This window comes from Benincasa hispida, chromosome 10, assembly GCF_027475165.1.
Source record: "Benincasa hispida cultivar pf3 chromosome 10, pf3_genome.v1.1, whole genome shotgun sequence".
Taxonomy (NCBI): Eukaryota; Viridiplantae; Streptophyta; class Magnoliopsida; order Cucurbitales; family Cucurbitaceae; genus Benincasa; species Benincasa hispida.
The window spans coordinates 18120578-18136300 of NC_143487.1; the positions used below are offsets into that span (position 1 = coordinate 18120578).

General features: G+C 36.0%; 2 protein-coding genes across 2 annotated transcripts; both read right to left on the reverse strand.

The window, feature by feature from the left end:
• Window positions 1-22: 22 nt before the first annotated feature.
• Window positions 23-2314, reverse strand: LOC150033153 (metal tolerance protein 9-like). The gene is made up of 6 exons (XM_090306216.1): window positions 1828-2314; window positions 1595-1707; window positions 1275-1520; window positions 929-1009; window positions 624-854; window positions 23-525 (listed from the first exon to the last, which is right to left on the reverse strand). The coding sequence occupies exons 1-6, from the start codon at window positions 2009-2011 to the stop codon at window positions 178-180; spliced, it is 1203 nt and encodes a 400-aa protein (XP_090162342.1). The 5' UTR covers window positions 2012-2314; the 3' UTR covers window positions 23-177.
• A 1239-nt stretch (window positions 2315-3553) lies between these two features.
• On the reverse strand, window positions 3554-8082 carry LOC150033154 (glyceraldehyde-3-phosphate dehydrogenase GAPCP2, chloroplastic-like). The gene is made up of 14 exons (XM_090305529.1): window positions 7865-8082; window positions 7584-7669; window positions 7429-7496; window positions 7267-7305; window positions 6492-6592; window positions 6289-6401; window positions 6024-6123; window positions 5765-5911; window positions 5523-5583; window positions 5343-5440; window positions 5107-5249; window positions 4912-4995; window positions 3977-4066; window positions 3554-3868 (listed from the first exon to the last, which is right to left on the reverse strand). Exons 1-14 carry the CDS (start codon window positions 7955-7957, stop codon window positions 3814-3816), a joined length of 1278 nt encoding a protein of 425 aa, XP_090161655.1. The 5' UTR covers window positions 7958-8082; the 3' UTR covers window positions 3554-3813.
• Between the last annotated feature and the right edge of the window lie 7641 nt (window positions 8083-15723).

Consider the following 15723-nt stretch of genomic DNA (forward strand, 5'->3'; position numbering starts at 1 on the left):
CTAATTTTTGTAAGATTTTCAGTGAAATGTTAATCATAGTGGAGATCCTATTTATTGGAAAGCTGAAAATTGTGTACAGAATATGTATAATACAAACAATTCAATAGTCAGATAACCACAATTCAAACCACTCTCTTTCAGGAATTCATGCAGCATACATATTCACTATTCGCCATTCTATGAAGCTTTAGGTTTGTGCTCTGGCTTATGAGTGAACTCAAAGTCCACATGAACGAAAGCTCGATCAACCTCATCAAGCTGTTCAAGTTTATCTTGAAGTGTTTCTCCAATGTCATGTGCTTGACTTAGAGATGTTTCCCCAGGCAACACTATGTCCACCTCCACAAAATAGTTGCATCCAAAGGTATACGCTCTCACTGTATCTATATGTTTGATTTCCTCGTGATGATTCCATACTAGATATGTTAGCTTAGCCAAGTAGTCTGGTGGGGCTGTCCTCCCAATTAGTGACCATACATTTTCCATCACAGTCTTCGACCAGTTGCTGATAGTGTACAATGCTATCTATATATAATATGCAAATGTAGATGTTATTGCTTATTAGTGTGGGAGTATGGTTAGTGAGTAGAAACAGATATGAATACCGTGTGTGGCCAACTTACTAGGATAGCACCAAGAGGATCAAGCCACCAGTAGAATTTGATGGCCAAAAGGGCAGTCGCAAGACCGATTGAATTCGTAATTACATCAAAGAAATGGTCTTGGGCGTAGGCTCTGATAATTTCATTTGTGAATCTACGACAATATATTGTAAGGCAAAGTTTCACTACTGTCACGGATGCCATTATTCCAACCATCCATTTTACTTTATCCGGATCTCTGTCTGGTTGAACCTGCGACAATCATATTGTATGGAGAAATTACTGGTGTGTTCTTTTGTATCCAATTAATAATCAAACTAGTTTACCTTTGAAATAAGTTCTCGAGCTGATTCAAGCAAAATTTGTATTCCAAGAGTTGCCATGACTGATGCAAACACGACAATTCCCTGTCATAAATTTGAAAGGTTAGTCCATGCTATTTTGCTTTCTTCTGTACGTTTTCTAACATGACTTGACTTATTTTTTGCTGAACTTGTTTATTATTTGTATGACAACATAAAAGAGTTTTTGGCATTGATCTTGGATAATACTAGGTGTTAATTCTCCATTTGGACCATCCTTTATTTTCTTAGACCAGCATTTCCATTCTTCATTCAACAAGACTTTTCTGACTAATTAAATAGCTAAGTTTGGTTAGGAAAGATGACTTGCCACTGGTTGCATTCGATTCTTTCCGATAGGATAACGGTACTGATTGGGCTTTCTCATAGCATTAGCTGTAAACCATAATATGAACCCTGATAAAAGATCCAACAGGGAATCTAGTGTTGAAGCTATAACCGCTAGTGATCTGCTCTCAACTGAAGCATACACTTTGGCAATGAAGATCAACATGTTGGCTATATTGGATGCATATATTGCCTGTCTCTCACTGTTTGCCTCTTGCTTCTTTTCATCCTGATGTATTAGAAACTAGGTGAATCTGTCTGATAAGAAGCTGGCGGGTGTTAGAGAAAGAAAAAGTGACAAACCTCTGTTAAAGTTCCGGGCACGATACCGAGTTCATTGTAGGAGTCAACTTCATTGAATCCTTTGAGAAGACTTTCCTGCCTTTCATAGTACTTAGCAACCTTCCTCTGCCTGTCTATGATCAAGATAAAATGCTCCTTACTCTTTAGTTTCACCTCCAAAACTCAAAAGTTTAGTGCAGAAGAACTACTCTATTCAGGAATTAGAATTCATAAGATCATTTTGAAAAGCTTACTCCATGACTTCCAGTAATAAATAATGCCATGATGAGACCTCTTGTTTGTGGTAGGCAAGCGAAACTCATCCATATTGAGTCGCCACGAGGGCACCTTTGTCACCATTCCATCTGTTCCGGCAGCCACACCCTCCGGGGACAAAAGCTCGGTTCTGAAGGAATCCGTTCTAGGATTATCTGCCATTTTTATGCTGATCCCAACTAAAAGTCTGGCCAAAAGGAAGTGATTTTCTGTTACTTAAACCAGAGAGATCGTTATAAAGAAGGGAAAAGACGATGGTGAAGTGTTGCCGACTAAGTTGGATGCGATGAATATAATAAGAGAAAAGTGGATTCAGTAAACAATGGCATGGAAAGGGTTGGATTAATTAATGGAAGGGGTGATTTGACATGCATTTTCTGAATTAGAGTGTTGGGAAAGTTAGAGGTTGCTTTGAATAATGTTGAAATACTTGGTTTTAGGAACTTCTTTGTAGGATCTTACGTGCTTTCCTATAAGTATAACAAAATCTTTTATGCTTTTTTCAACTTTGGTATATGATGATTGTTTGGTCATTGATGTTTATTAGAAGGAAATCTGGTAAGAGGTATGTTTTGGGGATAAAATTTATTTTACGGAAAAATAATGATATATATATATATATATATATATCATTATATAATGGTTGGAGCATTGTTGGGGTAAAACCAAGGTAGAAAGAGTGGTTACATTTTCGGAAGTTTCTGTTTATATCATTACATTCTGGCCCCATAAAATTAACTTTTGTTTGATTATCAATTTTCTGTCCTTGTTAAAATGAATATGTATTCACTGATAATTACTATATTTCTTGTTCTCTATTTTCTAAAAGTAGATAATTAAATCCTTTTCTTGTTAAGTTTTACTTAAAAGTATGAAATATCCATATGATGACAAAAACATCTTTTAAAAGGTTGTATAAAATCTGAATACATAAGAAGTTCGAATGAGATTCATACAAATTTTAGTAGATACATTTTTTTAGTCCTACAAAGAATTAAGTCTCACTCTAAAGAAAATAATATTATGGCACGTACAATTTCATCAAAATTTCCAAAAACAAGTCCTCGAAATTGCATTAGATTCTTAAGTTAGTGAACAAGGTGGAGCACGTAGGAATGCAGCAAGCAAGCAGCACTTTGTCAGTTATCTTGTTTTAGACATATATTTATCGAAGCTTTGTATTGTTTTATATTGACATAGAGGAGTTGTTGAACCTAATTCACCAACTGAAATCGTGATCTCAATGAACGTATTTAATGTGTGCCCTTTAAGAAAATCCGGAAAATCCCAGCAATTGAGTCAGTCCAGTTTAGATGACGATTGTGGCAAAAGATCCAAAGAACAGCGACATCATTCCGATGGCAGACTTGACACTGAAAGTGGTCCTGATTTATGCTGATAATTCTCAAATATCATATTACTTTGTCATTTATTAGTGGAAAACCATTAAAATTTCAGATGAATATTGGAACCACATTGAGATGACCTAAAATGATATGATGATATAAATTTTCGTTCTAAGTCACCACTACATCATTTCAAGTTTCAATTTTTATTCAAAATTCTAAACCATTTCTACTCCAATATTCATCAGAAATCTTTAAGAAGATCAATGGTAATATTGGTTCAAGGATATTTAACCTATAATTAATCAACTCAATGTGAACAAAATAGTGATGCATTGAAAGTTGAAACACATGCATAGAAGATAAACGACCGAAAGGTTCTTCCACAATTACTTGTATTGAATCTGCCGGGTCCAGATATGTTAAACTGGAAGAATGAACTCGTTTACATGTCAAATATTCCTTATTTTAAACTAGCTTCTACTGTTCTACACAAGCAACCGAATGATTCCATTCCAAGAAAAAAAAAAATAGAAACCTATCTCACTTCAACCAACTACTTACGATCAAAAATCACAAGAACTGCTCGGGGCTTTGCCGATGACAAGACACTGTCATTTAATTGAAGGCTGAAACCATTGCCATGTGCTCAATAAGGTCCAGTACTCGGTTGCTGAAACGACGAACAACAGTTGTTCACAAGCCATTGCCAGAATGGTTTTAATTGAAGAGCATCATAATACATCAAAATACGAAAATGTGTGAAGTTGAAGGAGAGTACCTGTATCCCCATTCATTGTCGTACCAAGTCACCAGCTTCACGAATGAGGCACTGAGACCTATTCCAGCCTTTGCATCAAAAATACTTGATCTATAACAAGTAAATCACGTTATTCAGGCCCCCAATTAAGAATAATTCAAAGTTAAAAAAATCACTTTTGGTCCATGAAGTTTCATTAAAATAACAATTGAGTCTCTGAACTCTAGTATTCGTGATGATTTAGTCTTTGTAGTGTACTCTCAATTTCGTAACAATTTAGTCCTTGAACTTATAAGTAACAATTTAGCCCTTATACTTTAAAATTTGTAACGAATTAATTCTTATTGCGACATATACTATTAAGATTCAATGAAATGAAATTTCTTACACGTGTAGATCGTTAAATTGATCGAAAAACAATTCTTTTTTAAACTATAAAGATTAAGTCATCATATGATAGATATGATAGAAGTTAACCCTTAACTTTAAAAAGATTTTTTATGATAGGGGCTAAATTGATACTTACTAAAGTTTAGGGACAAATTGTTACAAATTTAAAAATACAGGGACTAAATCGATACCAACTAAAGTTCAAGGATTAAAGCTCGTTTGGATTAACTAAAGAAAAAAGTATTTTTCAAACAATACATTATTATTTAAACTCTCTCGATAAAAATTGTTTAAAGTACACTTTAAACGTGTTTCCAAAGTTATTTTGAGTGATTGCCAGACACTTCAATTTTTTCTAGATCACTTATTTTTAAAATTAAACACTTAAAAAGTTAATCCAAACACACCCTAAATTGTTATTTTTTTTAAAAAAAATTGGGATCAAAAGTGATTATTAACCATAATTCAATTACTAACTACATTTGGTAAATTATTTATTTTACTTTCCACATATGGTACAGTATAGCCACATAAGTTAAATTAGAACATGTTGGAAAAAGTGGTACCTCGAATCCCCAAGAAAATCTGTAGAGACAACATCCTCATCGGTATATCCAAGAATGCCTTTCAATGGACCTTCGGATGCATATCTATAAAAAGTATTGAAAATGTTGCCCAATGGTTATCAAAAGATACTAAAAACTAAAGTTGTATAGGGAAAAACTTAACGAGAAGAAACACCGGCTGGGTACAAGACATACTTTACTGCTGCCTTCACATCTTCATAAGAAGCACTCTTTTGAAGTCGGCAAGTTAAGTCCACAACAGATACATTGGGAGTTGGGACGCGGAAAGCCATTCCAGTAAGCTTTCCATTTAGCTCCGGAAGAACTTTGCCAACAGCCTGCAGTTATTAAAAATTAAAAAAAGAAAAACTTTATCCTTTTCAATTGATTAGAAAAGCCATAAAGATCTATCAATTGTTTAAGCCACATACCTTGGCAGCACCAGTAGAGCTAGGAATTATATTTTGTGCAGCCCCACGGCCTCCTCTCCAATCCTTCATTGAAGGGCCATCGACAGTCTTTTGTGTTGCTGAAGTAAAAAAAGAAATGGTCAATACAATTGGCACACATGAAATAAGTTGTGAGAGCGAGAGAGCGAGTGAATGAAAAACCTGTTGTTGCATGCACTGTAGTCATTAGACCTTCAACAATGCCAAATTCCTCATGAACAACCTACATGACATAGACATAGTGTACAATTTGAGTCAGGCGGACTGTATGACAGCACAGAGACCTATGTCCCTGTATTTTTTAGATGGAGTGAAAATTATACGTATGTCTAATATAAAATCCACACTGAATACGTATTCAAGAAACAACACTCCAAAATACTCAACATGGGTTTCATTCATACCTTTGCGAGAGGTGCAAGACAATTGGTTGTACAACTTGCATTGGAAACAATATCCATTGTCGGCTTATAAGTTTTTTCGTTAACACCAACTACAAACATAGGTGCATCAGCTGATGGAGCTGAGATTACAACTTTCTTAGCACCACCCTGCAGTACAAAATTACAAATTGATAACTTGGAGTTCAAAGACATCAAAATAGAAGGGTAAGCAAGAAATTAAAAAGGAAGAGAGTTTGATGTATCAACAATCAACAGCAACCTTCAGGTGTGCTGAAGCCTTCTCTTTAGTAGTGAAAACTCCAGAGGACTCAACAACATATTCGGCCCCATAATCACCCCAAGGGATATCTGCAGGGTCCCTGAGTATTAAAAATTACATAAGTCAGTCTCTAGTGGAGTTTAGTTACTATAGAATCAACCAAAAGCATACAAATCGACATCATTAGAATTTTACAGGTTAAACTACTCACAGTACTAATTTTTAATTTAAAAATATTTTAGAGAAGCAAATGTTCAGTTACTACCTTTTGCTTACAACTTTGATCTGCTTCCCATTAATTTCCAAGGTTGAATCACTGAGAACCTTGATGGTTCCGTTAAAAACACCATGGGTAGAATCGTATTTGAACATGTAAGCCTGGATAAGAGAATCCAAATGGATCGTTAACTAAACTTGCATGCTAAATACTTGGAACCCAAATGGATCATTGACTAAACTTATGCATACCATGTACTTGGCGTCAACAAATGGATCATTAACTGCTACAACATCGATATCATCTCTGGAGGTTGCAATTCGCAATACCAGTCTTCCAATTCGACCAAAACCTGTATAGTGAGTCATCACAAAAATATCTATTTGTCCCATGAACATTACTTGAAAGGAACAGGCAAAAGAAATATATCTATAAATGAGGGGAAAAGGTATTCCAATACGGGAAGAAAACTAGATAACCTACGGAAAAGGGATGATCTTCCAGAATCAAACTACATAAAAGTAACAATAATAGACACCTTTCCTGAAAAGGGTGAATAATCAATCTGTGGACGTGGAATATGAAGACTTCTTGACATGATGAAACAATTAAAGATAAGACTTCTAGAAATTGTATTACATTGGTTGAACCCTAGTTTTGAAAGAGGTCATTCAGGCTTCTGGTGCACTGTTGGCACATAACCTCGCTCAATCAAGCACTTCAATGAGATCAATGGTTCCTGCTTTTTCACATTCTAATACTTTTTGCTTCATTTTCATATGCAGAAATGTTGTTCACTAAGATTATATTCTTCTTTGTCTATTTTCTCCCACTACATTATACGTTATTAAGTGACAACATACCTATAGCTTGACGGTATTATTTATATACATTGTTAATCGCTTCCTCACACTATTACTATTCAGAGTCCAGAGAGCTCTCTAGACTACAAGGATTAAGAACCACAACAATTAACTCCTAGCCCTACAAAAGAAATAGTCACACAGCTGCGCTGAAAAATCTTACCATTGATTCCTATCTTGGTCTTCCCACTGCTCGGAGTTTCTGAACATGGCCCAGCAAGGGAGAAATATGGAACAATAATCAATTAATCAGAAACTGACAACCTGAAACAAGTCAACTTTTCTTCGAGGGTGAAAAAAAAAACAGAGAAAATAAAAAATTTACTTTGGATCGTCGGAGGCGCCTCGGTGGCCGTAGCTTTGATGGGTTGGACAGTTCGACTTTTAGATGACCTGCCATCCAATACATATGAAATCCATTCAGATGATAGTACTTAAAACGGTATTTGGAGAATACGTTCAATAAAGCCCGGGCTTCACCTTAACTGTAAAGAAGACGCCCCATTCGAGACAGCAGTTCCAAAAACACCAGATTGAAGCTTTAAAGAGCTCCCGACGCATGAAGCCTGCAGATACAAGCCAACAAACACAACACGCGCAAGAGAAATGAGAACAAAAAAATTTAACTCCAATCAACGTAAAGGTCCAGACAGAAAAACACAACTATTAATCGATATTAACTGCAACTATATTCATCAGAACTGGACCAGTTACCCTTTTTCACGATGCAATTAACCTAACCACTATCAAAGAAAACCAACCTTCCGGCAGTTAGACGGCGACAAGTCAGAACGAGAAGCTTCGATCAGAGAAGAGGAAATGGCAGATCGAGCGAAGGAGGATGAGAAGGCCATGATCGTATAGCTTCTTCGCTGATCGAAGAAGAAATGGCGACAAAAAAACGAAAAAGGAGAAGCTTCAAAACGCAAAAACCCTAGCAGAAAAACGGATGCGAAATGACAGATTTTCAAAAGTCTGCGGAATTCGTTATTATTTTAATAGCCTGATGGCGTTACTATTGATGTAGTAGGTGGCGATACGGCGGCGTATCGTCGGTGGTGGTCACCGGAGCCGAGGAAAGGAAGCCACGTCGGATAATAGCGATTTGTTTATAGATTAAAAAAATTATTATTTTGTTATTTTTTATGGGCCCGCGGCGTAAAGGGAACGCTAGGGTGGTCGTTTTCCGGTGCGACGGGGACCGGCTGTTTGGCGGTTGGTTGGTAGAAGTGGGTGGGTGGGATCGGAAACAACCCCCACATGATACGCACGTGCGTATTCTTGCTAAGTAAAAGACAAATCAAAATTTTCAAACTCTTCCAATAGCCACCTGGCACGTGCTTTTTGACTCGATATTTATTTATGTTGTGCGATGATTTGAACCTATAATATAATGTTTTAATAACTTGAGTTATATTCATATTATTCATAGTTAGAAAGAAATTTTCGTAGTATTTTAATCACTTAGAATTATATTCGCATTAGAAAATTGCAATGGATAATAAATTTAATTAAGGAAATTGCAAGTATAAGTTGGTTTTTTTTTCTTTCCAATTTTGTAGAAATAGCAAAATCCCTACCCACATCCTTCACGTGCGAATTGAGAACGGTTGAATCAGTTCAGCCGGATCGGATCCCTCAAGAGTGCATGCGTCTGGTAGGGGTGTTCAAAAAACTCGATAACCCGACCAACCCGGACTATCCAACCCAACTCGTAAGGATTGTGTTGCGTTAGAATTTATTTTGGATTGGGTCGGGTTAAAAAGTATTTTTTTAAAAAAAATTAATTAATTAAATTTCGGGCCGGGTCTCGGGTTACTCGTGTGTGTTTGTATATATATATTAAAAAAAACCTGCGAGTGTGAAACGGAAACCCTCGTCCCTTGTCCCTCACCCCTCACCTAAACGTTTCTTCACCTCCCTAATCCACTTCACGATTGTCACTTCCCTTTACCCCTAAACAGTAAACACTTTATATTAAAACAAACAAACAAAAAAACCTGTGAGTGTGAAACCCTCGTCCCTCGCCTAAAAGAAAAAATCAAAACCGGTGATCCAACCCGACCCAACCCGAAAATTTTGGGTTGGGTTGACCCTTAAAAAATAAATCGATAGGTTCATTTAAAGCCAACCCGAATTTTCGGGTTGGTCCATAAAATTCTTCCAACCTGATCTATGTACACCTATAGCGTCTGGGCTGAAAGATGGCATCGCGGCGCTGCTTCGCGTTTATGGGCTGAAGGAAGAATAGCGTCACGACGTTGCTTGACAATAGCTATCTGCTGCTAGAAAAAATATTGTTGTTTGCTTCGTTTCTTCTTCAATTACAACCTAGTTTTCACTCTATTGACTCTAATAAATTTACAAACCCTTAACCACACATTAAGACCCATAAATAAGGAGCCAATTACAACAGTTGCAACATAATTGAAGGTAAATATAGATGCCAAAACTATAATATATTCATATCAGCACTCATTTCATACATCTCATGAATAACACCCACTAAGCTAAAATTAACGTAAATTGAGAGCTTAAATCTTGCTTTGATACTAATTGTTGGTATTAAGCATAAGCAATTTGGATCTTAAGCACTCTAATTTAATTAATTTTAGTTAACAAGCATGCAAGTTCAAAAATAGAATTAGGGTTTAGAAGTGCAACATTTGAAGAAACTCCAAACTACAGCAACTCCTTGTTGAATTTTGATCACGAACCATTCGTGGACTACTAGTATCTTCTCTGCTATTCTTCGACCTTGGAACGAATTGTGGGACCCAAATTGAAAAGGAATTGAGAGGGATTTTGTTTTTTTTATTGGAGAGTCCTTTTGGTGAGGAATTTTAAAGAACCAATTTCTTCAATAATTTCCAGATTTTCATCGTCTAACAAAAATCAAATAAAACCTTGTATATATATATATATATATATATATATAACTCTTTCATGCAAATCAAACACACAAAAATTGACACCATAGCAAGGTTGAACAAGTGGGATTAGGTGTAATTGTTAATGGAAAATGTGAGATTTTCCCACTTTCCATTTTTAATCAAATTTTCATTTTAAAATGATTTTCATAAAAACAATTTAAAATGAATTTTGGTTCCAAAATGGAGTTTCATGAATTCAAATTTTAATTTTAAATAAAAATAATTTTGAATAATTAATTAAAAATTTTAATTAATTTATTTAATATCAAATATTAAATTAATGAAACACCTATCCCATACATGAATAGGATTCATGTATACAATATTTAAATCATATTTAAATATTTCCAATTCTCCAATTTGTTTAAGTGATCCTTTTAAATATAAAAAATTATTTAAAAATATTTACACTTTATAACAAAAAATTTCAAATCTGAATTTGAACGTTTCATAAGCTCTCATTATAATGTTATCTAGTCCAATATGAGCTAATAGGGGACCTAATGGACCTACAGATCATGAGATTCAATGATTTGAGATTAATCGGCTAATCTTATTAACCCAATTAACCAACATTTGTTATCTATCGGGACACTCCACTAAAACCAGCAGTTGCATTCTTTTCACTGTAGATATATTTTTATCCACTTGTTTTAACCATGATTATATTTCGTCCACTTGATTCAACCATGGTTAGTAAGTCGATCTTTCATAAGTTGTTCGTAATTACAGTTGGGTCAAAATTGTAGTTTTACCCTTGAAAGTACATCTTACTCCTTAAGTCCCATTGATCCTCTAACGAACAATTGGATTGTGGTACAACCACTAAACCAAGTTTCTCTCATACCTTAAAAGAGGATGGGGCCCTTGTTCAAGACTTGGAGTCAGTGCTTAAGAGAACAATCTATCTACTAACCCTAGAAATGGGTATGAGAGAATTTCATCTTGTAGGACTATGTCCCCAACTACCTACACAGCCTTACTCCTGAAATGGGAGGTCTCTTGAGTCGGCGATGTTGAGCCACTCTCATCCATACTGATCAAAGGATAATCACGAATAAACAGAAGCCTATAGTTAGTGTCAACCCCGTACTCCATTTTTCCTACATAAGTGAGTAACAAACGTGTTAGTAAAATTATGAAAGGAGATAAAGAAAATAGACAGATGGAGGAAGAAAATTCTAAGTGTTAGAAATACTTAGTCAAGGGTGAGTTTTAGATAATATAACAAGTGAAAATTGGCTAAGTATGGAAGCAAAGTGTAGGCATGCGTTGATGGAGAAGTGTGGATGCATGGGGTTGCGTATGTAGCAACCAAGGCTTGTAGAGGTTAAGTGTTGAAGGCAAGGATAAACTATGTGTCAACTAAGGATGAACGCATGGGTTGAAAGGCATAGTGCGTTGATAATGCTTGCGGCAGCCTTAAGTGTGTGCGAGCAAAGACGCTGGACAATCGTGTAGTAGATGAGCGGCACTATACGATTGGGTATGCGATTGTCTAGTAAGTGAATGACACTACACGATGAGATAGGCAATCATGTAGTAATTGCGCGGAGCTGAACAATGCGCTAGGTGATGAGCTGCACGATAAGCGCTAGATGATAGACATTTGGCACTAGACGATGGACGTTGGGTGCTAGACGATAGACATTGGGCACTATACGATGGACGTTAGGTGCTAGACGATAGACATTGGGCACTAGACGATGGACATTGGGTGCTAGACGATAGACGTTGGGCACTAGACGATAGACGTTGGGTGCTAGACGATACACATAGGCATTGAAACTCGATGCACACTAAATTTATATTATGAGACGAAAGCCTAACGTGGGTTATGAAGGAAGAAAAGGAAAAATAAATTAATTGAAGAAACTCACTAATTGGAATTGGGCCGGAAGCACTAAGTGTTGGATGAGGTGGCGGTTTGACCATTGAACAGGGGAGGCGACAGGAAGTATAAAAGGAAGAGGAACTTCAGAAGCTAGTTTTTCGCAAACGACTTGAGCAAATTAAGTGAGATCGGTGCCATTTGAAAGCTGGAAGAACCTATATTTTGAGGTTGTTTTATCGGAGAAAGATCTCACGGGGAGAAGAACAAAAAGTGAAAAATTTGCAGAAGGGACAAATTCTCAGATTAATCAGGGCTCGAAGTGAAGATTGGTGAAAGTTCCATTAGTAAGTGAGCTACCTGAAGCATTTTGCTGAGAACTTAAAGGAATCTACCGGGGATTATGTCCTTTCAGGCCAAGAGGAGCTAGGAGAGGCATATAAATCGTTAGGAGCCTCGACGAGCTATGAGTGACTCTAAATGCTTTAAATGTTTTAAGTAAATTATTAATGCTTATGAATGTCCAACAATGTATGTTTACTGAAAGCTATTTATGACAACTATTCTCAAATAGTTACCAGGCAACGCATCTCACATTAATGTTATGTCTATGCTATGCTTTTCAATAAAGGATACGTTAGTATAGAAAACTTTTGGGCAACTAAGTCATTGAGAGATAAGAATAAGAAAGTTCAGTGTGAGTAGCTCAGTACTAAAGAACTGGATGAGAAGGTACTGAAGCTCGGTCTTAGATTTGAATAACTCGGTACTAAAGGACTAGATGAGAAGGTACTGAAGCTTAGTCCTAGGTTTGAATAGCTCAATACTGAAGGACTAGATGAGAAGGTACTGAAGCTTTGTCCTAGAATTTGAATAGCTCGATACTGAAGGACATGGAGAAGGTATCCGAGCAGCTCGATATTGAAGTACACGGAGAAGGTATCTGAGCAGTAATACCTAAGGTATGACGGTACTTAAACTAGAATCACATGAATGTAAGAAAATTTGTTATTGATAGTGTAGAGATCACTCCACACTAACTTTGGATTGACGTCGAGGAATTGAGTAAAGGTTCTCTCTCGACTAAGGTTGCAAATTATGTTTTTAGGAAGAGAACAAAAGGGTTCATTCCTAGTTAAATAGTAATGCAGTAAAGGATAATAAAGAATGAGCAAGAGTGTCACTCTAGACTGACAGACTAAGGCATAGTCCAACAAAGCATAAAATAGTGCTATATGATGTTGATGACGACATGAATAATAGTTGTCAAGTTTATGTTTTCAGTTAAAGCTTTCAGTTTTAATATCAAATTTATGTATGAACGTTATGCTTTAAATGCTAGTTAATCACTGGGCTTCTAGCTCATGTTTTCAAATGTTTTAAGACTTCCCTGCCACTCAAAGAGTCAGGTTGAAGGAAGCTTAATTGAAGACCCGTATTAGTTAGTATACATGTGTCTGTCAGATAGAGAATAGTATTCTAGATGGGGCTCACTAAGTTGTAATATTCATGTAAAACAGTGCTATGAAACCTTGTAATGTAAATGTGTTAAGTTCTAAGTTAATTAGTTTAGTATATTAATGAAATGTACGTATTCAGGGTTTGAGCAAATTTAACAAGTTAGATAAGCAGTAAGTGTCAGCACAAGGGTTGGTAACTGCTGCAGTCACCACTCCATCCAGGTTAAGAGGGTAATCTGGAGCGGGGTGTGACAGTTAGGCTCAAGATTAAGATCGAGTTACCTAGGTCATCGATTTACAATAGTCAGTCTTATCAGTAAACGGTGTTATAAAGTAAAAATGACTATTTTGTGGTCCGGTCTTATGCAAAATCATTACATAGGATGCCGCCACCCGCATGTCTCTATACGAATGATTTAGGATCACTTCGTTTGTAACACTTCACAACTATTGTAATAATTACAAAGTGAGTTGCATCCATAGTGTCCCTAGGATAAGGTACCCAACCCTATCCCCATACTTATAGACAGTTTTGGTTATATACTCAAACTTGATCCACTTTTATGTATTCACATATAGTTCAAGTATTCATGTTATAGCTAGGAGTTTGTTAGTTTATTAGATTTAGCTTTTACGAGTGCAATTCACATATTTAATATTGCAAATAGAACATGTTAAACTGTTTACAAACCACGATTTTTACCCTATTCACCAATTTCTTTTTCTCACAACCAATTTTTAAAAAATGATTTTATCTTCAAACAATGCTCAATAAAGTTAACCCACTAATTTGATTAAAGAAAATTTATGCAAGACAAAACTTAAATCATGCAAGCTATGATAACTTCAAATTTAAAGACAATTTAATCAAGGATAAATTTAAATAACACACTAAAAATTAAATCATGCAATTAGGAAAGATTAAAAAAATAACTAAGACAAGAAGCAAAAAAAATTTGAAAACAAGAAATAAAAGAGAGAGAGGAAGAGAAAACACCGGGAATTATAGTGGTTCGGCAAATTGCCTACTCCACTCTCCAAGACTCCTTCTTGGTATTTCACTAAGTGATCCTCTTGCAGGTGAGGACCAAACCGACACACGACCCTCTTTTTCCTAGGCTAAAGAGAAACCCAAGATTCTTTTTACTGGTTCAGGATCAAACCAATTTCTTTTTCTCACAACCCAAGGTGTACCCACACCTTAATATAATTCCCACAAATTAAAAGAAAACCTCACAATATTACCTCTTGAAGGCTAAATACACAAGTTTAGCACTAAAAAAAACTCACAAAAATAACTCTAGGCCAATTTAGGAGCAAGGAGGACAAGAATTTGAGAGTAGAGAGAATTGAGAGCTTAAGACTTGATAGCTTTTGGTGTGTCAATGAAGAGTAAAATCAAGTCGAATTTATAGGCGAGGGGGATAAATTTTGGCCATTGGATATGATTGCAAATGAAGGGTGGAGATTGAATAAAAATAGAAAAGGAAAGGATTTGAAAAGGAATTTTGAAAGATTGGAATTATTGAGATTTGGAGAATAAAAAGGATTTGAAGGATGAAAATTTAGGAAGGAAATCAAATTTGAAAAGGCTGAAATTTGGTGAGAATTTGGAGAAAATTGGATCAGGAAATTAAAGAAAAATAAAAATGAAAATAAAAAATAGCCGGATGATATGAGCACCACGCGCACAGGGGAGGAGATTAACGTCATGCGCTGCATTCTGTGAAGAAACCGCAGGCACGTGCGGCGCACGCGCGCGCGCGTGAAGCTGGGTGACCGCCACTTGTCATTATCTCATTCGTCCACGGTTGCCACATCACTCACACATCATCAATATTGACCATTTGTGTGCCACGTCACGTCGGATGCCACGTCAGCAAGGTGCCACGTGTCACTGCCACGTTGGATTTCCTCTCCAATCTTCTTTTGCTTATAACTTTCTCGTTTGAACTCCGATTTGAGCAATTCAAATTGCGTTGGAATCGTCTTTCCGAGCTCTACAAGATAGTGACTCTGAAACATTGAAAATGTTAGTACAAAAAATCTGAGTTTGTTATCATCAAAATACTTGGTTTGATTGAAGCCCTAAAGCTAACAATCTCCCCCTTTTTTATGATGACAAACCACCATAATACCAAAAATACTTTCCCCCTTTTGTTATCAACAAAAAGATATACAAGTGATTTTTCTCCCCCTTAATCATACAAATAATGCTCCCCCTCAATAAATTATAACACATAAATTCATAGAAATATGAATAATGCTCCCCCTATCAAACATAATTAGGCAATTCTAATAATACCAAGTGCAAGTCTATTTTTACAAAAGGCTTCTTCATTTAATGCCTTTGTAAGAATATCTGCTACCTGGTTCTCAGTATTAACATAATTAAT